Genomic DNA, 26,140 nt, shown 5'->3' on the forward strand with positions numbered 1-26,140 from the left:
TTGGTTACATATTGTAACCCAAGACACATATTCAAAATAATACCCATATCTAAATACAAACCTGTACACTCAGTCTGGTGGAATTATTACATGATTCATCACATTGAGTCATACCAGTTTAGTTTACTTGGATTAGAATCACAGTTCAGCAAGAAATTTTTTTTTATTTCCTTTGAAGATCACCAGACCAAGGTGTCCCTTCTCTTGGGCCTTTTTTATGTAGCCAGAAACTTACAAATAGTTATTTTGTAACTAAGAGTTATATATGCCCTGGTAAATGGTAAGATATGACAGATGAGCAGAATGAACGGTTAACGCATACGACAAAATCATGACCAGTTGCATATCTAATCTGACCTTCAAGGTACCTTTTGCTCCTCTGATCTTGAAGATATGCAACTGAACATGAAACATCCTAGTTATCCTCTTGAAGTTCTTATTAGCTTACATGTTAATGACAAATTGCATGGTTCAGTTAAAACAGAATTTGCATCAACAGGATCATGAGGTTGGGTCATCCCTACTAAAAAAAATACTAAATGCTGTTAATACAGCTGAAAGCAGTTGTAAGGGAGAATTTCAAATGAGTATTGGGATTAATTAGAATTCTTTCAGACAGATGTCTGAGTTCTCTGGCATACATTGATTCTGGATGTTACAGAGATATTTTAACAATGAATCGGCATACAATGTAGGGAGATGCTTATGTTCTGTGAAATAAGAGGTGCATGGTCTTCATTAGAACCTTAATTATACACTCTCATTTAAATTTAAGATTTAACCTAATGACAATAACTTTTTTTCTGCTTTTTTAGAGACAAATAAAATCTATTTTCAAATACTACTCTTTGCCCGGAATTTGTGAAAGAATGATTAAGTCACCAATTCCTTAGACAGCATATTTTAGTGCATTGGTCCTTTGCATTCCAGGAGAGTATCCCATATACAGCTATCTGACCTGCCTAAGACAACTTGACTAAGATCACAAGCAAATTTTTGCCGATTATTTAGGTGGCTATGCAAATAGAACCTTGAAATATAACTGGTAATCTATCCTATCCCAACATTTCAATTCTTTCGGTTTACAGAGCTTTGGATAACTTTAAGAATTGTGGTGCTTTAATTTCAAGGGGAATTTGCATTTTAACAAACAGAGTTTTCATTTGGCTAATAAATATGATCCTTCAGTTCTGACAGCATCAGCAGTGATGAAGAAGAGCTAAGAACACTGGGCAGTAGTGGCAGTGAAGGCAGTACTCCAGAGAACATTGGTCCTCTTTTCATCACGGATGAAAACAGTTGGTACAACAAATGCAAAAGGGTAGAACAGAAGTACCGGCTTGCATTGGAACAGAAGGTAAAAGATTAGTTTTGTGGGGGGGTGATGGAACCAAAGCTCATCACCAACCAAGTGGTGCCATATCCATTTAACTGAAGGAAGAAAAATATATTAAATATTATTTAGCTTCATGTAAGTTGTCTTAAATTTTATGATCTTCAGAGATTCTAAATATCTTTGCTCGCTGATTTGAGGGAAAAGAGGTTTTTTTGGGGAAGGTAATAGTAATAATAGTAGTAGTAATAACAATTCTGAGATCAGATTTCACAGTCTAATGTAGAAGCATTGGCTCCTTTTTCCAACCTGAGAGTTACAGGCACAGTGTGTCTCTGAAGCCGTTAGGTTGTGATCTTGAAGCAGACACAACTGTCCACATGATTCTGTTCTTCCTTCGAGGCTGTAGAATCTTACTGATGTTTGTAGCCTGCCAGATGAAGGCTTTTTACAATGATAGTAATGTTAAACTTTTAACATTTGATCTTAGATGAAACAAATCATAGAACTGTATCAGCTGGAAGAGACCTAGAAGATCATCAAATCCAGCCTTTGTCTCAGCCCTATCAACCTACTAAACTATTCCGCTCAATGCAACATCCACCCGTCTCTTAAACATCTAAAAATATCAACAAAGTAATTCATTTAGGAATGAAAAGCAAAACTATTTTCTCAGTGATACTGAGGTGGGTTTTTTAAAAATATGTAGCTTAAATACCTGCTTCAGGCTAGAATGGGAAAGGAAACCACCATGTGTTTGTATTTAATGTTAATAATCTAGGTGGCAGATTAAATGTTATTATAAAAAAAAAAAGGTAGGTTCCTCTTCTACCAACCAAACTACTGTAAGTTGAAGGTGAACTGAAATACATGTCCAAACTTTTTAGTGTTTTAGTATTTTTAAAAGCAAAGTGCTTGTCACTTTTTCATAACAGCATATTACAATGCCAGAGACAACAATGTCTCTTAGCTAGTGGCACATTGTGGAGGAAGACTGTTCGTACAGACTGAAGAAATAGTGCACAGGAAAAAAAAAAGGAGGTGTCAGAAAAAGTTAAAGGGAAGAAAAAAGAAAAACAAATGGTTATGATTTTAAAGAACATTGATAGTATTTTTAGTCTTCTTTTTTTCGAATATGATTTTGGTATTTTTCGAATATATGATTTTGGTGAAACACTGAACACAGTAAATCGTATGAAAGACTGAATCTATGTATGGGTCCTTGAGGGTGTGATTATTTCCCTTAATTTAGGGCATTAGAAGCTTAGAAGCACAAGATTCTTACTATCTTTCTAGTTTTTATCATACTGAGAAGAAAAACCATTACAAAAAAAAAGCAAGGGCATATGGAATCTAAAATGGAAATTCTGTCAGCTGGAACTCAATACGTTCACTATGACCCAGGTTCTGGTACCAACTCTGTCACCTACATATTTAAATTCTAAGAATGATTCTTGGCATGGTTTTGGCGTGGAACAACTAGCACTCTCCAAAATTATTTCAGGTCATGGTTTGTGAATGAGGTTTGCCAGTGATCATTCCAAATAACCAGTATAACTTAAGTCATGGTCCCTTGGAACTTGATATAGCCAGATATAGCCAGACTGAGAGGATATACCTGAGCAGCAGTCCTGGCTTTGTTCAGTTCATTAGGGCAAATGTTGCTATGGGTTGCTAAATGTCAGTCTTAATATGGAAAAGGCAGAATCAAAATTGCTTTATGTGAATGCATATGAGAAAGCCTAGTTAAGGTTTTTCTAAGTAACAGTGAAAAATTCATACTTACTATGGGATGACAGATGTGAGGGGTATTTTTAAAAATATGCATACAATTATTTCTTTTCTACTCTGAGTCTGTTAGTCTTCTTTATTTTGACATATGACCCGAAACGTTGGCATCCAGGTTGCTGGTACAATCTCCTCGGCTGATGTGGTATCACTTTCCACTTGGAAAGGACTTGTTATTCCTTGGGACTATCTCTGATACAGAGGACATTTTCCGTGCTTTTGAAAACCAAAATCTGCCATTCAGAATGAATCTCTTCAAAAATACAAACAAAATGAAAACCTTTCCCTTCACACTCTTACAGTCTTTGAAGTGTAAGAATGTATTCAAGACAGCATTTCATCCTTGTGTCCAGACGAAAACATAGGTTTAACAAGGAAAGTGTAGTCAGCTCTGGAGAAGCATCGAAGAAAACAAAACAGGTCAATGTTTGTTTTCTTGATGCATCCAGGTCATTCGTTTCCAAGGATACTCCATGAAAGTTGTTCCGTAGAAAAAAGTATCAAAACATGATGTCCAAGTCCACTCCCCAGAGCCACTGGGAAAGTTTGTGCTTGCAAAAGCACAAAGCTATTCAGTGGCTGAGGCAGCAACGAGAGGCTTTGGTTTATTCATGAGTCTAAGATCCAAAAACATTTCTATCCCGTGGTAAGTTACTTGCTGATCTGGTACTGAGGTTTTCAATTTTTTTGAGCATTACTATTTTAGCGAGACACATTATCCCTGGTAACATTCTCTTAATGAATTGCCAGCTTCTATAGTTAATTAACGTAGGGGTAAATTCAAGTCAGTTTTATAACTCTATAAAAATTTTGGTGCATTTAATACAATTTCAGAATGATAGCTACCATGACAGCCATTGATGCTCCCATAATTGTCCTCCTTTAGAATGCCTACTTGACAATTACAGCAGCAGAATAATTCCTTTTTATTTCTTTAATTTCTTTTTTATTTTCTGCTAATTTTTGCTTGGTATATGCTTGCCAAATAATTCCATAATTCACCTCAACTATACTACATCTGTTCTGTTAGAACTTGAACAAATGACTCTCAAGAGGTTAGATGGACTGTGGATAGAGCTCCTTTCCTGATTGTTTCTCTCCTCTTTTCGGGACTTCTTTTCATGGCAATAAGTTGCAGCTACAATCAAGTTGCACACGGTGCAGTAGCTACCGATTAATCAGAGACAGGGTGTACCCTTTCAAACAAAGGGGCTTTCTGACATTTTGCCTGCTGGAAAACTGGATGCTTGTGGCAAGAAGACCAAGTTGAAAATAACACACTTAGTAACTGGTACAGTGAGTCTGATAGATCTTTCTTTTGGTCTGTTATCATTCACTTTGCACAAACAATGATGAATTCCTTTTGCACCTCCTAAGTATGCGTATTGAAGTCATTAATTGCACAGGTGAATGATGTTTACCAGGGTCACAATATGACAAGTGATTGGATTGCAGCTAAGATAAAGATATCTGTGTCTTCTGAGTTGTTGAAATGGTAGGATAGGGTCAGATATTATTTTAGCAAGGCAGATCCTAGCATTGCTTTATTGAATCAAGGGTGCTGTGTTGGTTTAGACCAAGAATCCTTGTTTATCCTACTATCCTCTCTTGGATACTTGCCCAAAGTATATGTGGAGGGAAAAATAAAAACAAAGGAAATGTATATGCACTGTTTTTCCTCTAATACTTTCTTGGCCAATGCATATCAGCTGAAGGACTTCCTGAAGCTGATAAGATTTGTCTGTTTAGTAACCCATGATGGATCTTTCTCCCAAATACTTGTCAAATATCCCCTTGACCTCATGTAAATTTTTAGCATCCGAACCGCTTTTCGGCAAAGCATTCTGCTTATCTACCATCTGTTGTGTGAAAAGTCACCTCCTTTTCTGTCTTCCAAATCTGGCTCTTACTAGCTTTAATTTCACTGTGCCTAGCTCTTATGTTTTAAAAAAATTATGAACAGTTGCTTCCTTTCTGCCCTCTCCAGGCCACTCTGGAAATATAATGAGTTTGTCTTTTCCAAGTTGTTTCTTACCCAGGTTAATGAGTCATAGTTTACACATTTTTCACTTACATGGAAGTTGTTATCCCTTCCCTATTTTGGAACGGTATAAACTGTTCACTTCGGTGTAGTGAACTCCTAAATTCTTTGTATACTGTTTGTACTGGAGTTTTACATGCTTTCACTGGTGGAATGATGCATATCTGTGTCATTATAGGTAGAGGTATTTGCAGTATTTACAGAAACAACATCCTGTTTCTCATACTGGCGCTCCCCAACCCTGAACTGAGCATTTTACTACTAGCTGGCATGAAACCCATTTTCTTACTTAACAGGACTACACTTGTTCCGCATCTAAAAAAAAATATTACAAAAGGTAGTTTTCATAATGTGGGTACCTGTGAAGGAGTTACACACAGAATGTGCAAAATTTTATGCATAGAGACCTATTGTATCCAGCTTTAACTAAGAATTGGTAAGTTACTACTATCTGACATACTGAAACTCTGCTTGAAGAAGAAGAAATAGCTGCTTGGTATTGTAACCAGATGTGTAATTTGTGAACATAATTGGTGACCAGTATGCCATCACAGCTACTGTTAAATACTCACATTGTGGATTTTTTGTGTATGATTAGTACTGTCCTGTATCTTTTATAGTGTCAGCTGGAAAATTGATGACATAAGTGCACACGTACATTCCAGCTGTACATGTCCCATGTTACTAATAGAAGGGAGCTTCACCAGCTGTCCTACTTTATGCTTTCCTGTAGATGATTATTTATTTCAGTAACTTCCATCTTTGTAATTTTAATGTGTGCTGTGGTATTGCAGTTTTCAAACTTTAAAATAATATTGGATTTTTTTTATATCCATATAGATACATTCTACTCTTGTTCCTATGCAATATCTGTTATCCTGCATCTGTTAAGTCATAGAGTTTTGATCTTTTTCTTGCACTAGTCACTACTCTATGTTGTTTTTAAAAAATGAATTAGCATTTCTTGCTGATGGCATTCCTGTCTCATTGCTTCATCCATTATTCTCTTTGTCCACGGGAATATAAATGAGTACGTGGGTTTTTTGGTACCTGTTAGGAAACATCATACTTTTCTTAAGTCAATTTACTAGTCTGTTTAAAAAACAAAAACAACACACAAAAAAAACTACAACAAAATCAAAGTACAACCATATATATCTTACACTAGAAAAATGTGATTGTATGTACTGAAAAGATTTTTTTGATAGAGTGTGTTTTAAAGCCTTCTAACACTTTATTTCCAGGGTTACCTTGAGGAATTGGTACGACTCAGAGAAAACCAGCTATCTGAATCTGTCTCACAGAATAAGCTGCTATTACAAAGAATTGAAGATATGGATCTAGCCCATAAAATGGAGAAGGAACAGCTGGAATATATCATTGTGGAACTGCAAGACCAGTTGTAAGTTAGTATAATGGAGAAATGTTGTTAGAGCAGTATTACTTAAATTATTTAATTTATTTAACTATACAATACAAAGAATTAGCGGTCCTGTGGAAATGAGACAAACTTAAGGAAATTGATGTATTTTAGCTTTTTTTTTTTTTTCCCGGGAAGTCTTATAGTCAGAGATGGCTCCCCTGAAAACTGCAGTAATGTAAGACAGACTAATTCTGAAATTAATTTTTTATTTAAGTTTGAAATAGCTTAGAGTAAACTTGCTTAAATTTTTAACATTTTTATAAATGTTACAAAGAATACAAAGAATTAGTGGTCCTGTGGAAATGAGACAAACTTAAGGAAATTGATGTATTTTAGCTTTTTTTTTTTTTTCCCTGAGAAGTCTTACAGTCAGAGATGGCTCCCCTGAAAACTGCAGTAATGTAAGACAGACTAATTCTGAAATTAATTTTTTATTTAAGTTTGAAATAGCTTAGAGTAAACTTGCTTAAATTTTTAACATTTTTATAAAATGTTCTTTTATTACTTCCAACTTTAAGACTACCCTTAAAAATATTGGAAGCAGCTTGTTCTTGAACACTGCTTTTAAAATGTTAAGCAGGAGTGGATAAAGAAATATTCTCTTTGTAGAGATTCTGTTTTATTTTTCGAGGGGCTCAGACATTGCAGAAGTTCATCTGGTAGTCCTGAAAATATTAAAACTGACGAAACCATTTGCTACTCACTCTTTCTTCAATCCAAGGCAAAATGCGAAAACAAGAGAAGGTTTAATTTTTTAATAGCATATGTGACTCCTAATATGATAAATGTTCAAGTGTCTTATGATCCTTGCATAGTTTATTCTCTCAGCCCTGTTCATCGGTAGGGAGGTACTGTCCTTTTGCAGAAACACTTCCTGGCAATGTTTAAGGGCCCTGATCCATGGAAGACTCACTACGTGGGGATAAATTATCACAAGACTGCTATAGTATGCATCTGCAGTAATTGTATGTTCCATTCTGTTCATAACAAATACAGGATAATTTATTTTACCTTATATCTGGAGTAATTCATATGTGTCTGACCCCTGAGGTAAAATGGAAGTCATCTGTGGCCTTTGAAACAATCCAGGATGGAAAGAACGTAAAGATGGCTTTGAGGTACTTTGGTTCCCGCTACCTAATGTCTCATAGAGACACCTCCCAGAAGGGCCTTTTCAGAGTACTTCTTGCTTGTAAACAAAGCTTTTTTTTTTTTTGTTTTAACTTCCCCTCTGTCTTGTGTTTGGTTGTTTTATTGCCAATGCTAGAAATGGATATTATGAAAGTATGCAAATCCTCAGGAGTACAGCCCTTGCATTTTATTTATGCTAATTTGAGAGTTGAGGAAGAAAAAAAAAATTTGAGAGGAAGAAAAAAAATGTTTTTCTTAGCGTTATTTCCTCCCCAATTGTAAGCTTCTGAGAGATACCTGTTCTGAAGTTCTTTTCTGAACTTACTGATACAGCTAATAATTCATGTTATACATCTTTGGCCTCCTTGATTATCTGGGGGAGGAGGGCGGAAGGTGTGAGCTCATTTAAACCTAATCTGGTACTTGGAAATTTTGAATGTTCAAGCCTGCTGTTAATTTTTAGCTGAGCTATATTCAATCAGGCTATTCTAAAGATATCGGTCTTTGAGGTTTGACTTCATGTGCTGGCTTTGCTTATGTAAAGGCTCAAATTGTGGAACAGTTTCTGTCATATCTTGACAGTGTGTTCTTGTATAGCAGTTTGTGAGGCACTGCAGTCAGGAACCTGGACTGCACTGCATAGTTGGAGAGAGTGGTATAATTTCACATTGTTATTGATGTGAGTGTAGCGTGCCTGTCAGATGAATGCTTCTTTAACTGTGTTAGGAGCTCATAGTTCCACATGGGGGAGAGGAAAGGGAAGGCATATTCCTAGCAGGTTTCTCATGGTCAACACCAGTCATGATTAACATCTTTTAATCATTCTTTCATAGTTGTTTTTTCCTTTTTTTTTTTCCCCTGACCAAGGGTGACCTGGTGGCAGAACATGTTGTATCACTAATGTGTCTGTAAAGAGGCATGAGTTTTGGCCAATTACTTTTTATTGTCCGGCCATTTTAAAATTATTTTTGTGTAATTCCAAATCTTAATGTTTTGGTGCCCTACCATTAGTAGCATTTTGAAGTAGTGAATGTATGCTGTAATCTTCTTGAATATTTATGTGTATATATAGGTATAAGGAAGTTTGGGACTGTAATTCTGCCCAAGGCATACTACGTTACTGTTTGTAAAACACTTTGAGATTTGATTTAGGATCCTTTGCTGTGTAATGGAAACTATTATAAATAAACACTATATATTTTCTTTTTAATGATGCTTTTCTGTTCCACTGGCTGTTGTTGTTACAGTAGCAAGTTCTACCGCTTTAGACTTCTGTTGAGTAAGTATTTGTTGATGTTTCCAGAATGATACTTCACAGGCCTGCAAGTCAAAATGTTTTACCTATATTCTTAATGGATGTGGACAGAATCTGAGTCTATGTCTAGGTCTGCCTCTCCCTAACAAAGTACTGGTGAGGAACTAAGATCCGACTTTTTTGGCAGTATACAGTGTTATTGTTGCTGACATGGAAACCAGATAACACTAATGATCAACAAGGCCTGCAGTTATAAATTAAATTACCTACAGAGGAAATTTTCCATATTTACATTTAACAAGGCAGTTTGCTATAAAGCATGAAATAAATACGGAGATAGGAGACTGGAGAAACTTGGAAGTAGTTTTTGTTGTACAGACTGCTATTCAAAATTCATAGTTCTATAATTTTGAGTATTCTTTATTTCTCACATGCTTGAGTATCCAAACTACAATGAATAACACAATTTTCAATTTATATAAAAGTTATTTCATGGATCTCACGAATGCCAATGTCTGGAAAATAGTGAAGCTGAAAATTTACCACATGTGCAATTCACAAAACAGTAACAATTTTTGTGTCTCTCAGCTTAATTGGATTTCTTTGTAATAGGGTCACCCATCTGGGAAGTGGACATCTCACTTTGCAGCTGATGTCTGATGGCAAATCGAGTTAGAGAAGTGAAACTGCAATAGACCACCTGATCACCAGTTGAATGTGTTTAACCTAGTGCAAGCATGGTCAAACACTGCAACAGGCTTTCTAGAGAGGTTATCGATGCTCCAGACCTGACAGTGTTTAAGAAACATTTGGACAATGTCCTTAATAACATGCTTTAACTTTTGATCAGCCCTGAAGTGATCAGGCAGTTGGACTACGTCATCGTTTGAAGTCTCTTCCAACTGAAATGCTCTGTTCTGTTCCAAGAACGGCTTGCTCTTTTACCCACACGTTCAGCATCTCCAGATGAAGTGACTGCCTGGTGGTATGTGTCAATTGCAGTAACAATGAGGCATAATCTGTCTTTCATTTGCTTTCTTCAGAAGTGTCTGCCATCACTGTTGCATGTTTTTGCCTGGGACGTGTAGTGGCACATTAGAGATCACTCTTTTGCAGAAATAGTGTGTTTTCACAGTGAGGTTAGGGTAGTTCTTAATCACAGAATCATAGCATGGCCTAGGCTGGAAGGGACCTTAGAGATCATTTTAATCCAGCCTCCCTGCCACGAGGGATACCACCTCTTGACTAGATCAGGCAACACATGGGGAGTGCTTAAAAATAATAGCTTACAGGAGAACAGGCAAGAAAAGCCTGTGATCCATGACATGCCTAACTGAAGAAAACAGTTTGGATTCCTTAACATTCAAAATATGGTGGGAGAGGGATCCCAAATCATCAGAAGACTGTATCCTGGAGTATTCAAAGCTCTCGGAGTTAGCTATTTCTTTCTCCTCTAAGATTCTGCAAAGAAGTGTTGAGCGTCTCTTGGAGCAGAAAAACATTTGATTGGGCACCCAATCAGTAAAAAATTCTGAGCACACACCCCTAATATAGATATATTTATTTATAAATTATAAATATGTACTACTGTACTAATATATTAAGTACATTATAAAACATACATAAAAACAGAAATGAAAAAGGATGGCATGAAGATGAAATAAACACTATTGTTAATTATTTTATTGATTTATTAGCAAAACAAATAGTATTTTCTTTCTGTACCCCAAAGGATTGTCTTACGCACCCCACTTGGGAGAACACTGCATTGAAGGACTAGTTAGCTCCATCAAAAAAGCATCTGGGTAAAATCTTGAAATATTCGCCCACAACATCCTTGCATTAAAACTCTTCATCTCATCTTAAATAGGCTTTTTTCTCCCTTAGGGTGATTCTTAGTCTTTCTTTTGACTTACACACTACCTGTGTCTAAGGCAAACTTTCCTGATCGTTGTTACTTTAAAGTTCAGATTCTGCATCTGAATTTGATATTTATGTATGTTACAAGAGAGATTCCATTGATTTGCTGAATAGTGACTCATCTCTTGCTCAGTGACTCACTGATGTTATGAAAGCTAATGACTTTAACAAAAAAAAAGGCAGTAGAGGAAAAGGAAAGCAACAAAGGTTAAAAAACCTCAAGTTAAAATTCTTTACTTTTTTTTTCTTCTGCTGTGATTTTTGTTGAAATTACAACAGTGATTTACATAATGATTATCAACATGGGTTTCCTCCCAAGATATTTTTCAGATTTTTAGGCTGGTGTGCCTCTTCTAAGATGTTATAGACCCTTTGTTCTAACTGGTGCAATATTTTAATTATTTTTTTAAAAAATTATCACATGTGTTGAAAATGTATTTTAGATTCAGTGACTATGCTGTATTTTATAGTGCTCTGTTTTTTATCTTCCTGTGCTGTTTCTTCCCATATCCCTGACTTGTTCTGGTGTTTTGTGGAGGGAAGGAAAGAGAAGAAGACTCTTCTGTATTTGGAATTCTGTCTTTGCTTATGGCACAAATAAGACTGAAATTAAATTGTAGGGACACTCACATCTTACATTGTATTAAGTTTGTCCATATAATTAAGAATATTTTGTAAATTTTAGAGTTATTTAATTTGTCTGGCTGTTACTTCAGAACTGGTCAGTCATTTCATGGCTCAAACAGTGCTTGTACTCTATTCTTAATGCTTTAATGTAGCCATCCAATAGATCCAATACTACGGTTCCTATCTGAATAATATAAATATCTTTGTAAAGACAGGAAATGACAGCTTAGTTGCAACCCTGAGAGACTGTTTCAGTGACACTCTTTAATTAAGGTAAATATTCTGTGTGCGTTTCTACTCCTGAGTTACACACACCTGTCACACTACACACTCTTCCAGACGTTGACTGTTGGGAGTGCTCTGTCCACACACTTATTCTTCCTTATGCCAGCACTGCAGTGAGCTCAGGCTAACGTATCCTGCCTTTCAGAGAAATCCATTGGCTCCTTCTCAGAAGCACCTGAATATAACCACAACAGTCCCGTGAGAGCAGCATGGCTAGAGTAGATTCATACCAATTTAAGTCCAGGGTAAAATGAGCTTCTCTGTTTCAAACACACCATGTCCTATCAGATCTGCTATGGAGTACTTAAAGGAATATATTCTTTGTAGCAAAGATGACTCCTTTCAAGAGACTGATCACGACCCGTTTAGTGTAAAAAAAACTTGCTTATGAAAATAGTATCTGTGCTCTTCCTTGCTTTGTCAAGGATCTGTTTTGTTTGCCTAAGAGCAGGCAAAGGAGGGTCACAGATGAAGGCACAAAGTTGTAGAGTGTGTAGACTGTGACTGTGCTGTCAGGGACAAAGCAGAGAAAAGCTTGTCCAACGAAAAAGGAGTAGAAAGGTCTGAGCAAAGGCTTCAAAATTTAGCCTGTGTTTGATATCTCCTTGTGAATAAAACTAAATATGGGTTGCCTGGCTTTGTAACTCTCACTCAAAAACTAGATCGTCTGGAGAAACAGTAAAGCTGGATCACTTTTTCAACAGTCTTACCTATATTTTCAGATAGTCCTCTTAGGAGATTTTTTTTTTTAAGAAGCTGAATTCCTCAACTGCATAAATACAGTAAATCTGATTTGTCGTAGCTGCTGTATTTTCTCACTGAAAGGAAGTGAGAAATTAAAATTTAATCTTTGATCTTCTTGGTGAATTTCTTTCCTAGAATGTCAAAACTGACAATGCTAATCCTTCTTTCTTTTTAAAGCTTTCATGGATCCTTGCTATCAAACCATAATTCCCATTAGCCACGCTTTCACTTGTACTATTTCCTGTATGTCCTCCGTCTCCCTCAAGTTTGTGGCTGCAGTTTTAAGATCTTAGTTGTGCAGTCTGCTCTGGTTTTACCTCCTTCTTTTCTCACCATATCTGTACTTTGGGGTTTTTTTAAGAGCATAGACGATGTTTTACAAATTTGTGGATAGGCACTAAGAAGGGAAGTTCTACTTTCAGTTAAGTGGAAACCTGTGAAGACATGAGAGTTAGCTTTTTGCTTAAAAGTGTAACTAGGAAAAGTTCATCTGGGCCCAGCAGGACACCGAAAGTTTCTGGATTGATAGCAGCCTGAAGAAAAGAACTTACTCTGCAAGATGTGGCAGATAGGGAGAGATTTATTTTTAAGCTCTTACTTTTTAATATCTCAGTCATGGGTTTTAAAGGGTTTGTGTTAAAATAAACCTTACATTTTAAAAAATCTGAAAGGTTTTGAAGATCTTGGTGTCTTCAAGGAAAATACATGTTAGTGTGTTTACAGCAAAATGTTGGTTTGCTCCAAAGTGAAAAATACTGATTTTTGTAAGGAGTCTCTTTATTTTTTTCCCCCCTTCTCTTTTGTGTATTAGAGAACCATGGGGACTTTCCTTTGAACATTTTGCATACTTAATGACATTAGCATGGCAATATGGCCCCTCCTCTGTGTCTGTAACGTGTAATACTAAAACTGGTTTTGTAGTGGCATCCTTTCTCTTCCCCTCACATAGCTCCACTTCTGTGGATAAAGGCATAAAAGTAGCATGTCAGAAAGCTTTAAGTTACTTGGACATTAACACTTCATGTATTCCAAATTTCAGAATTTTTATCCAATGTGGAATTGTAAGCTTAGGAGCAGGGTGAAGTGAGGCCTTTCAGAGCAATGGTGAAAAGTATTAAACTTTTGGAGGGCCTCAATGAATGCATTTACAAATGACTCTCATTCCTACTAGGAAAGCATATTATGTGGATCATGGAGCTTATTCCTCTGTTAATATTACCTGAACTTACCTGAACTGTGGCAGAAAAAGAAAACTTGTTTTGACATAGTCATGCTAAAGGTCCTGCACAACAGTCATCGATGTTTTCCCCTTTTAATTCCACAAAGACAATTATCTCATGTCTAGAACAAGTGAACTTGAGACTTTGATTTCCTAAAAGGGTTTGAATAACTTGATACTCACTGCAAATGGAGGGAATAGAGACCATCAGCTAAAAAATAGGGTCAATCAATCAAGGTGCATAATCATTAACTCCTAGAACACAATAACAGAGATTGAATTTGGTCTCTTTGTTTTTTAGCCATTTAGATAAGTAAATTTGCATTATCATTTGCTTATGAGATTCCCCCTTTTGCTTGCTTCATTTCTTAACTCTCATATGCATTTACTGTAGATTTGCTTCTATAATGTGAACGATATTGATGGGAAAAGCTAGTACTTGCTAGTGCTTATGCATAAATAAGAAGGGTGGAAGAGAAGTTATTTTTACATTCTTCAAATATATTTCATGCAAGCTACATGAAATTCAATATCAAACTAAATGAATTTCAAATGACAAATGGGAAAAATATAATGTTTTTGTAAGGGTAGAAGGATAGTGCCGGGTTAGAATGGTGGGGAGAGGCTAGTTCTGTATATTACTTTATCACTGATATACTGAAGGAAGCTCTCTAATATTCTTTAGACAAAAGAAATTTATATTTAAACTATCCTAAATTTCGGTTTTATTTGGCTATATTTATAGGCTTGTATAAATCAGATTGAGAATTAAGGCTCACTCAGTAAAAATGAATAGAAAAATCCATTTTATACTTTCAAAATAAAATTTAAAGTTTCCCTAAAGTACTAATAATTTGACCAAAAGAAAGGTGAGTTATAGGTCAGTGTGTGTACGTCCATTATGTATGGTATTTGTAAATTTAAGATAGAACTTGTTTTTCTTTCTTGAAATCCAGTTTTAGGGCTTTTAGGGCTGAAATTTGTGTCTTGTGTTTTTTCAATGAGGCACAATAAAGCTTAAAATATAAAAAGTAAAATGTCTGAAGTTATAGTCAGGAAAATACAGTGTGATATTACCTGAATTCTTGAGCAAGAAATTTTATTAGCTGCCTTTCTATTTGGATAGCCATAGGATAGGTTGAGATTTAGGTTGGTGCTTTTTTTGTCATTGAGATATTATTATGTGACCTCTCAACATAATAAAATTTTCTGGTTTTTTTTTTTTATATAAGTCAAATTACACTTGGCAAAAATTTTTATCTGCCACTTGTTTTCTCCATCCATTTCTCCAATATTCTTTTGTCTGTGTGTGGTTGGTTGGTTGTTTTCTCCCCTTCTCCCTTTTGATCAGATTTTCATTCTGCGTTTTTTTCATCCTGCAGTTGTCCTAGACTTTGAAGATCTGTCTTACTGTTTGCAGTTTTGTAGTTGTATAATTCCCACTCAGCTACCAAGAACTTAGTTACTCATTGCTTACTGCCTTTTTTTTTTGCCTTCATTTTTTTGTTTAATTTTAAAACCAACATGGTCTTCTGTCCTTCAAAGTAGGTCAACATTGCCATATTCTTTTTTTTTTTTCTATAATTAGAAACATAATTAGAACATTCTGAAAGAGATTGTATGTTGTCCTTGGCAAATACTTGTCTATGCAGAAGATAGACCTTACAGTTAAAATGTTGGCTAACTTTGCTGAAATTTTTTTCTGATTTAATATATGACTGAAAGTTTAAAAAAATGATTATTTAATCAACCCAAAGTTTTCCCAACCGTTTTGTGGTTGATCATGCTGATTTAATGAATCCAAGGGAAGCATGTTAAAAAATTACAGAGAACCACAGGTTTTAGTGAAATTTTTTCTGATCTGTTCTGAAGAAGATCTTGGGGGCGTTTATTATTTTTTTCCCCTGCCCCCCACTTCCATAGAAATAGCTTTTCAAAAGGAGTCCAGCTATAGGCAGTTAATACGTATTGACATGACATAGGAAAAAGAAATCCTTGAATGACAATCTCCGTTTGAGAAGATATTTACTAAAGACAAATTTGATTGTCAGAAAAATCTGTTTGCTAAGAGTCCTCCATTTTCTAGCAGAAAGGCTCTGAGAGTTGAAAAACTGAATTAAGAGCTACTCTTGATGTTTTCAATAGTTTGGCTGTAGGTCAAGTTCAGTATTTTTCCAGTTTTCTGTTAAGACCTACTATCTGGTGAAACTGGATAAGTTGTGCCTGTTAGTCTCCTCTAGAGAAATCAGGCCTGGTTATTTGTCCAAGGACATGAAGAGTGTCAGTCACGTGCTGCAGCAGAATTTTAATGAGCACAGCAAAGTTCACATGTTGTAGTGTGTTTTGTTGCATTCTGGATGTCTGTAGTCTCAAAAAAAATCTCCGCTCTGATTAGACTAGGACTCAGGAGTCAAGCTGCTGGTATTTCTGCCAACACAAGCTTGTGCAAGTTACTCCAAAGGTTAAGGAGATCAAAGGCTGTATAAAATTAATAACAGTGTTAAAATTACTGGAGGATATATTTCAAGATCTCTGGGAGATAATAAAGGAGGACTAAACAGATTGCTGAAGGATCTCCAAGGGGATCTGATCTGTTCTGTGGCACAAGAGTGACACATGAAGATCTTTTGGCCAGTCAGGAGTGAGATGATGTGGTGAGGTAGGACATGCCTGCTTTTTTTCACTGCAGCAGCTGCCCTTAGAAAGTCTGCTGGGATCTAACTGCTCTGGCATCTAATTTGGGGAATACTGTGTCAGTGCCCAGTGCACAAAGCTGAGAGAGGTGTGATGTATTGCAGCACTAAAATCTACTGGTAAGTAAATCATTTTCATACCTGCTGATCTAATTTCTCCAAGTCCAATGACATACCAGTCCAGATAGCTCATTGGCTTGTTACAGTACTGACAGTTTGAGAGTTCCCTTCTTGTTTTTATTTTAAAGTTGTTCTTACAGATTTTAGTTGTATTCATGTATGCTATCAATTTGAGTTTCCATTCCATATTTCCTGTCCTAAATAAAGGTTTTTAAAGCTTGTTCTTTCTTATTCAAATGTTTTTATTTTTTTTAAGCTTTTATTTTCACTTTTACTTTTCACTACTTAGGTAGTACTTGAACTGGAGCACTCATCTGATATAATTCCCTTTCTTAGGGAATTAGTCTGTTTGGTTTATTTCCTGTCTTCATCTGCTGGTAGGAGGTCAAATTGCCAACTGGACTGGCATTTTCTGGATTTGGAGAAATTAAACTCGCAGGTAAGAAATTACTAGTTTTTCATAGGTATCATTGGAAACAGAAGTGACTATTTGCTTATTAAACAAAAAATCTGTGTAAATGAGTTTTTCAGAATAATCTTCTGATGGCATGAATCTGAATTTGATCCAGGGGAAATGGGAAAACTAATCTAGCAAAATGAGACCAGAAATTGTATGTGGCTACCAGGATTTTCTGTATTAGCTTGGACTAAATTTAAGATTAATTTTTATTTTTTTATTTATTTATGAATTCCCAGAGGTCAGATGATAGTTATGGTATAGCTATTGACCAAAGATAACCACCTTTTTATCTCACTTCTGTTTTGCATGTGGAAACTGCACATACAGGCTGTGCCTTTTGTCCCCATGTCCCATTAAGAATGAGGGAATCAAGTCAGGTCACATTTTCAAGATGCAGAAGTCTTAGACATGTTAATTCAAAGGAGTAATTTCTTACTTGAGAGACTGCTGAGCTGCCAAAAGTGGTGCTAGTGAAAACAAAACTGTTTGTGGGGTTACCTTTTGAATTAAATTTAAAAAGAAAAAGGTTTCTCAAAAAAAAATTTAAATTGACCATTTTGATGATCCATTTTCAGGGTATCATCTCCTATGGCTCCTGTGTGATTATGCCAGAACAACTGAAAGGGCAGCATGCAGTGGAGTAGGAGGTGGAAATGAGCAGTAATGCAGCAATTTGTCAATTGCATTTCATTATGTGCTTACTAAATAATCTCTAAATAATAAATCATAAAATAAAGATCTCAAATAAAATAATAAAAGTTGATGAAATCAGTAAGGAAATATTCTGGAGAGTACCTGACAAAGGCAGGGCTAGTGAGCTCTGGTGAAGGATGTTTACTGCAAGACTTCACGAATCTCACTTTTCTCTACTTCAATACACAGTTAAAGGACTGAAAGTCGAAAGCGTGCATAAACATTTCAGGAAATAACTGTATAAACCTGATATTAATCCTGTGGCAGGAGCTCTTACACATAAATTTACAGGCCTGGAGGAAGCATAGGTATCTGCACTCCAAGCAGACACTTGTTCCTAACTTTGCCATATGTTAGTGTTGATTAGTTAGTGAATCATCAGCATGTTTTTTAATAGGCAGGAATTCATTAGCAAGATGTTTTTACTGAATACTTTTCTTTATTGTCTAAGAGGAGCTTAATTTAAATGGTGGTTCCTGATGTAGAGAACAAAAAATATAAACCTAAGCCAAATATTTGTTAATTTTTAATGATGTAGTCTAGTATTGAGAAGATGTTCTCAGCTCTTGTTGCTTGTTCTTCCTAACAGGATATTAGCTGCAGCAGTATTTTTGAATTTGTATGAAGTTTTTCTTTTTTTAGACATTAAAAAACAAACACCACAACCACAATTTAAATGTCATAACTCAACAGGATATCCTGGGCTAACATGGTGAGGCTGTGTATTTTGTGCTTCTCTTACGTAAGTGTATTAAGGAGAAATCTATGCTGTAAAGTAATACAAAGGATATTTGATAATTTTAAAAACAATTATTTGAAAATGTGTTCTGTCTCCAGCACCACCAATGCCCCTCTGCTGTAATAAATCCCAAGAAGCGTTTTGCAGGGTTTAACCTCACCACTTTTCAGTATGAAAATAGCAATTCAGCAATTATGTCCAAAGGAATTAGAAATATTGTCTCTCTGTCTGCCATCTCTTCACTATTTCTTGATTTTTGCAATGTTTTTCAGAACTTTAAGCATGCTATAAGTTATCTTATAGAAATATTTGTTGGAGTGAGGACTTCTCAGGGCATAAATGTTGAGAGCAGGAGAAAAAAAATTTATTTCTGCAGATCACAAAAGAGAGCTTCTGCTACCTTTTTGCCAACATGATTACAAAGAGAAGGTGAAGACACCAGTTTGTCTATGGGTAGAAAATTTCCCAGACTTTCAGACAATCAAGAACTTTTTCATGACTAGAGTAAGTGATGTACCATAAATCAGTTTAACACTCCTGCTCTTGTAATAAATTCTTAAGTATTCTCTATAAGCTACACAAAACTTGCTGCACTCTGCAGTCTCATCGTATTAGTCCAAGATACCTTGTTCAGCCATATCTTACACACTGCCTTTCTTCGATTCAAAAAACAACCATAAAATCTCTTACAAAGGTCTGCTGTATTCTCCAGGTACCGACTACCTTTCTGGGATTATTACATTTAAAAGCCATTAGTTTAGCTTCTTTTTGGCTTTCAAGTTTTATGTTTCCAGTCTGAAGAAAAGGAATTAACAGTGCGTAGTGTATGCTCATTTGTTAGTTTGCATTCAAACCTGATTGTGTTTCCTTCTTTAACTTAACTTCTCTCTATAGTATATCCTTTTGTCTCTCTTCTTCTTCTCTTTTTTGGATTATCCTTGCTTTTACTCCTGTATTAATCATAGAATCATAGAATGGCCTAGGCTGGAAGGGACCTTAGAGATCATTTAATCCAACCTCCCTGTCGTGGGCAGGGACGCCACCTCTCGACTAGACCAGGCAACACATGGGGACCGAGCGGGAATTCATCCCGCGACCTCAGTGTTGGTCCTTGTTGTCAGCACCACGCTCAAACCACTGAGCTAACCAGCCCCCTAAATGTCTTAACACGTTACCTACAAAGCCTATCTGGCATCATCCTTAAATGGTCACAGCTACAAAACCAATAGAACAATATTTTATTGAATTTTAGTTAGAAATAGAACTGCATACTTGTGATCTTAAGTATTATTCTTATGACATATTATGGATTTCGTTCCATGTAACTTATGCTTATAAGTTATGAAGTAATATCCTTTGAGGCTCAATGTCTCAGGTCAATCTGGTTTTCAGTTGGTGTTTCTCATCAGTGGTTTATTTTCAAACACAGAAACAACAGTATAAAATCCGTTTGTGCATAAGTTGTTCTAGGTCAGTATGTTTTGTAACAGACCAGCATTTTATAGAAGCTTATATATTAACATTACAATATTTTTATGGGAACTTTTGGCAATACTCTTGAAATATTTCCCAGTTAATGCCAGAAGAGTGTTTTTTATGTGTGTGTAAATAACAAAAAATGCTCATTTTACATTTTATTCTTGAATGTTTTGTGAATCTTGTAAATTTCACAAATATTCCTATTTGCCATTTATACCTCTCCACCATTTCTGCATTTCTTATTTTTGCTCTTTGATCATTTTATTCAAATTTTTCCTCCGAAAGTTTTTATACATCAAATTTACTTTGCTATACTAGCAGATAAATAAGTTTAATAGTAATATTCTTCTTTTGGTTAAACAGCCTGACAGTAAACATGTAGAGGAAAGTTCATAATCTTAATCAACCTCGTTGTGATAATTAAGAAAAGTCCTTCTTAAAACCCTGCAGTGTTGCAGACTAGAGTTGGCCAGCACTAATTACCACATTTGAATTCTGAGGAACAAGAGTGCTACTGTAGAAATTCAATCTGCCTCGGATGAACTAAATTATTGTCTCCCGAGAGCTCTTGACTTCTAGCAAGAACTCCTCTTGTCTGACCAGGAGCAGGACAGCCCTCTACTCTTGTGCAGCGTTTTTTCACATTGAGTACTTTGAAATTTGTATGCTTTTTTCATTAAAATTTATCATATTTCCTTCCTTTTAAACTCCTTTCTGTAGTAAACACTTTTATCTCCATTTCTTTTCCTCTTGTAGCAGGATCATGTCAGCCTCGTGGCCATTGTGAGTCTGAGGGTGATGTACGCTGCGTAGACATGGCCCGTAGAGGCACGGTGTAGGGCTACACTTGGCACTGTTGGACTCAATGATCTTAAGGGTCTTTTCCAACTTAAATGATTCTGTGATTCTGTGCAGTTTAATACTTTGACTCTACAAGGTCTAGTTAATATGCATAAATGGACACTGCTTTTGCTTTTTGTTTAACTTGAAAGAATTGCTGTTTGCAAGCAGTGCCTTTAGTAAGTCTTTGCTGCAGTGGAATCTCATCATAGCTAAATAATCTGCAAGGCTATCATCTATACTACTATTTTATAGATACTCAGTGCTGTGTTTGGACTGACTTCATATATTCAAAATGATTTTTAAAGATTCAAAATACAAGCATAAAAGTTTTAAGAAGAGAATAGAATACTTTTGTATCCTACTTGATGCCTGAGCGTGATGGATTGGTTTAAGTAGTGATCCGCTAAAACTGTCCTTAAATGTTGTTATTTTAAAACCTCTGGAGTAGTTTGGCTAATCTTTGCTTCAGAATTTCTTTGGGAAAAAAGGGTGGAATTTCAGGTTACTATAGCATAAAAATTTGTGGGAAAAATCTCAGCATAGGACCCTATGTAAAATGTCAGAATTCCACTATTAGCAACTTATTTAATAATAGCTTAACACTGCTGCTGAAGTATTTGGTGATAGTAGACAGGAGTTGTCCAAACGGAAATTTACATGTAGGTGTTACATGTGTATGAATTTGCATAGTTGCTAATATAAACTGTGTGCTGTTACAAACTTCTCTGAAAGCACAGAAGTCCTTCTGAATAAGGAGGTAATGCAGTGTCATGGGCTAAGCTCATAAGAGCTTGCTTGGTCACTGCTTCAGTTTCCTCAGATCAATAAGCCTTTAACAGACCTGTTTAAAGCTCCATGTACCCCATGGGGTCAGGGGAAGTGAATACCATACCAGATATTTGAAATTATCAAGAGTTTTGGGTTATCAGAGTAGTTATTCCTATAGGCCACTTAGAGAGGAGGGTGAAGGGGGAGGTCCCAGAGAAAGCGGATTATTGACTTGCGTGAACACTGGGGGAATTCATTTTGAGAAAAGTTTCTTGAAAGTAGTTTTGTTCGCTGTGGTGCTTCATTGCCTTTCCTTGCAAAACTGCTGTGTCTACTCTCTCAAAGTTGGCTATTAACAATTCCTTACAGACTTCCCTCTTGTCTTACCTTATTTTGCTCTTTGGGTCTAACCAGTTCAGGTACCATGAGTCTAAAAACTATGTTGTAAAAATAGGCCTGTTGACAATGTTACTTGTTAATTCACTTAAATGTGTGTGTACCATGAAGAATTATTTAATTTGCTATGCAGTTTGGCATATTGGATAGCATTTGGCTTTGAACTCCTTCCATATATGAGATACATAACATTCACCATTTGCTCCAGGCTACAGAGAGTCAAACTTGGTGTAAAGCAGCATTTTACTATTGCCTAGTATTTCATAGATTGGAGGATTTCTGAGTTTACAACCAACATTACTTTTGTTACTAGAGTTATTCTACAGCAGTAAAAAGGTAGATTGAAGGTTATCTTGTACTATTAGGCTGGAACCATGTACTTCCCTTATTTGTGTAGGAATTTTGGCATATTATTTCTCATATCGGCGTATTAGCTTCCAGAATTTTAGAAAACTGATCACGGGTAAGTGAAGCAAAATTAATGTGAACGTTTAAGGTACTCCGTTAACACATTTTTCTGTAACTTAAAAATATAAATTACAGAAACTCTAAGGTGGTAGAAAACTGAATAACTCTCATGGAAACATTTAATGGAATCAACATGTCTGGGTTTTAGATCATTCTGCAAAAGTGTTTGAATGGTGGATGGGTGGGTGGGCTGAGAGGGATGTCTACACTGCAAACCAAAAATTGGCAGGGGAGAGACATCATATTTCCATGTTTGGTTTGCAGACTAGTTGGACTCCTAATTACCACCATGCTGGCAGAAAGAATCTTTAGAATGCAATTGCTTTGCTGGTGCTTTTGTAGAAAGATTCTAATTTCAACTTTTTTCTGTTCCTATATACTTTTCTAATAAGTTTCTAAATTGCTTCCCGTAGGAAAAACGAACAGTTTAAGATCCTTTATGAAAACCGCAATCTGTTAAACACTCAAAGTAGAACATCAACTTGGTTGAGACTATTTGTCCTGTTTTCTTTACGTGCCTTGAGGAATTACATTTAACAGACTGAGATTTATTGCTTTTTGTATTCACAGGACTGTGCTAAAGAATAATGACTTGAGATCAAGACAAGAATTAACTACTCACCTCACCAATCAGTGGCCTTCCCCAGGAGCTCTGGATGTCAATGCTGTTGCCTTGGACACTCTACTCTACAGAAAGCACAATCAACAGTGGGATGAGTAAGTTGAATATTTTATTTTGTTTTACCTTTAGAAGAACAGGGAAACTCAAAATTATAAATTTCCCTTAGCATATTCTGAAATTTATCCTGCTGTCATTACCTGTTACAATGTACAAGGATCAACTGGCAGAAAAATTGGTTTCCCTTGCTTACCATAAAAATTTCCTTCCGTTGGAATATTTTTTTTTAAAAAAGGAAATCATTGCTTTAGGAAGAAAATGTGTTTTAGAAAGCAAACACAAAAAATTAGAAAGTTTTAGGAGAAGAAAGATTAACTGCCCAGGTTTTTTTTTGAAACTATTTAAAGAGAATTAAAAATATCTAGTTAGAACTTTAAATGTGTTACTGTTAAATGTTACTTGCTTTGCAGGAAGAGTTTTCAAAGTCTGGACCAACTGTCAGCAGAAGTTAGTCTTTCTCAATCCTCTCTGGATCCAGGTCACTCACAGGATGGGAAACAGGATGGAGTGAACTTGTTAAATGAAGGTAGAGAGCCAGTGTAGTGGCTTCATTTTGTTCTGTTTTTCATAGCTCTAATCTTCAGCCACCGTGAGATGAATTTTCAATGCAAACAAAATATACATTCAATGGCATGTTCTTCATTATTTCACAAATTATTTTGGTTTCCCTAAGGGGAATATACTTCAAATAAGTTTGGATTTATGAAGATTCCCCCCCAATAAGTGTAAAACTTTGTGCTGTATTTAAAGCTAAGCTTCACATATGTTGCATATCTTCCTTCTGCATCTTTCTGCTATAACTAACTCAAATCTTTTCAGTTCTTTAAGTTTCGTTTTTTGTTTCTAAAAAGAAAGATAAAAGGCGCTGGATATGCAGCTACCACTGTCACACTTGCATCTTGCATTCAATATTATCTGTGAAGATGTAGACAATGTTTCTGTTAAAATAAGAGAGAGGAATTTGATATAAACCGTGCTAGTATATAAATGTAACAGACACACACACCCGCCCCCTTCGAAATCTGTACCCTTATCAGGTTTAGCTGCTCCATCTTGTGGGCAATTGTGAAAAGCAGAAAAACGCTCTTAAGACTTCTGACAGTAGTATTTCGGGTACAGGACATAAGTTGCTGTAAAGAATCCTCTTTGTATCTCTTCAATGTTAACTTCAAATAGATTTGACAACGTAGAGTCTTAGTAGATGATAACTGTAAAATTTGTTGGTTTGAAAATATCAAGGATGTAAAATTTAGAACTTTTTAAAAAACTTTAAAGTTTTCAAATCTAAATTATTTCAAATTTGCTTAAAGAAAGCGAAATAGAGTCAGCATGTCTGTTGGGAAAAGAGCTCCTATGCAGATCTACTTTGAACTGAGTTTTTTTCAGTATTAATCACTTGAAGCTATGCTTTGTCATATCTTTTGTAAATTAAAGTATGGTAAAACCACTGACAGTAACAGAATAAGTTCTGATTTAAAGGTTCTGTCTTTAAGGGTAGTATAACATCTCACTTTTAAATCAGTCAGATTTATTAGTATTTAAGTTTTAATATAATTTTGTAAGACACAGCACGTGATCCTGCTGTTAAAATACCTCTGGTGTAGCTCGGTGTGGCAGTTTTGATTAAAAGATTAAAATAACAATCTTCTGCAAATACTATCAAGCCCATTCATGTAGTCAGACTTTTTGCCTCACACTTGTTGAAATCAAGGGCTGTGCCCAAAAAGTGTTGCACTGCTCTTTGTGTATTTTATGTAGTTTTTAAAGGGTATTTTTTATGAGAATAAAGATTTTTCTAAAAATAAAAACTTTTTAAAAAGAGGTAATCTAGTATATTTCTAGGGAAAGCTATTCATTCACTTGAAAATAATGTGGTAAACATGAGACCTAATACGAAGTGGAAACAGCTAATAAGAACCATAAATGATACAAGAGAACTATGCATCACTTTTTTTTGGTAATGAATTGTTGGGCAGGGTGTGGTTTGCATTGTTTATTTCTTTCTTACATCCTTCTCATGAGAATAAAACTTTTCTGTCAGGAACAACAAACGCAAATTTAAGAGATGCTACTTTATCGATGTGATCTTGTTTTTCTTAACAGGGAAGGAAGACACTCCATCGTTGCTTGGTCTTTGTGGCTCTCTTACATCAGTAGCAAGCTACAAATCTCTCACAAGTCTGAAATCAAGTGAATATCTTGCAAGCCCCACAACAGAGATGACAAGTCCAGGCTTAACACCATCTTGAGACACACTCAAGAAGGAAGAGCTTTGTGTTGTATGCATTTGGTTTCTGTTCCATAAAGTGACTTGCAATGAAGACTGCTGGTTCTGCGTTAAAACATAAGCTGCTTTATTTTTTCTTCTCTTGGTCACCTGTTCAATTCACAAATTCTGTCAGTTTTTTTCCCCAGAGGACTTTTTAGATTTTCTATTTTAGTCTTGAATTATTTAAAGCTCTTGGTCAGGTACAGGATATATAATCTGATATTTATGACTGATTTTTTTAACGGAACAGTTGGAAATCAGTCCCATGCTTAACTGCCATGACCTTTGTTTCTCCTTGCAATGGCCTGGCCCTACTCTAGCCATGGTGCTTCTCTGCAGTGCTTTAAATATCTATCAACTCTTGCAGAACAGACAGGGAATCCTTAACACCAGTCTTTGCAAGCAAGTAAATATTTTACTTAAAGATCCAGCTTTTCATCTGTGTATGTTGCATAGGAACTCAAATAGCATGTTTAACCTATCAACAGCTCTTCTCAAGTTGACTCAGTGCTAGATCTTGCATTCCTCTTAGTATCACAGCACTAACGAGATGTCCAAATCATTGAAAAGTCACCCTGAAACACTCTTACTAATTCTTGAAGTTGCATGTGAGTAACAAATGTAAGTTGATCATGTAAATCGAGTATACTTAGCAATTTTGTAAGTTGAGGAAACTCACTTTATGCTTTTGAGTGACCTGAGCTACAGATAATCAAACATCACATGAGAAAGTTCTTGATTTATTGGCCTTGCTGGAAAGCTGGGGA

The 26,140-nt window shown here is 35.7% G+C and overlaps 1 protein-coding gene across 1 annotated transcript; it reads left to right on the plus strand.

The window, feature by feature from the left end:
- Positions 1 to 1,188: 1,188 nt before the first annotated feature.
- RUNDC3B (RUN domain containing 3B) lies at positions 1,189 to 25,651 on the plus strand (the record flags this gene model as incomplete). The annotated part of the gene is made up of 5 exons (XM_009872197.1): positions 1,189 to 1,357; positions 6,407 to 6,564; positions 22,996 to 23,142; positions 23,515 to 23,630; positions 25,208 to 25,651. Coding segments are annotated over 5 exons (736 nt in total), but the record flags the coding sequence as incomplete, so codon positions are not given.
- Between the last annotated feature and the right edge of the window lie 489 nt (positions 25,652 to 26,140).

This window comes from Apaloderma vittatum, unplaced genomic scaffold (assembly GCF_000703405.1).
Source record: "Apaloderma vittatum isolate BGI_N311 unplaced genomic scaffold, ASM70340v1 scaffold21546, whole genome shotgun sequence".
Taxonomy (NCBI): Eukaryota; Metazoa; Chordata; class Aves; order Trogoniformes; family Trogonidae; genus Apaloderma; species Apaloderma vittatum.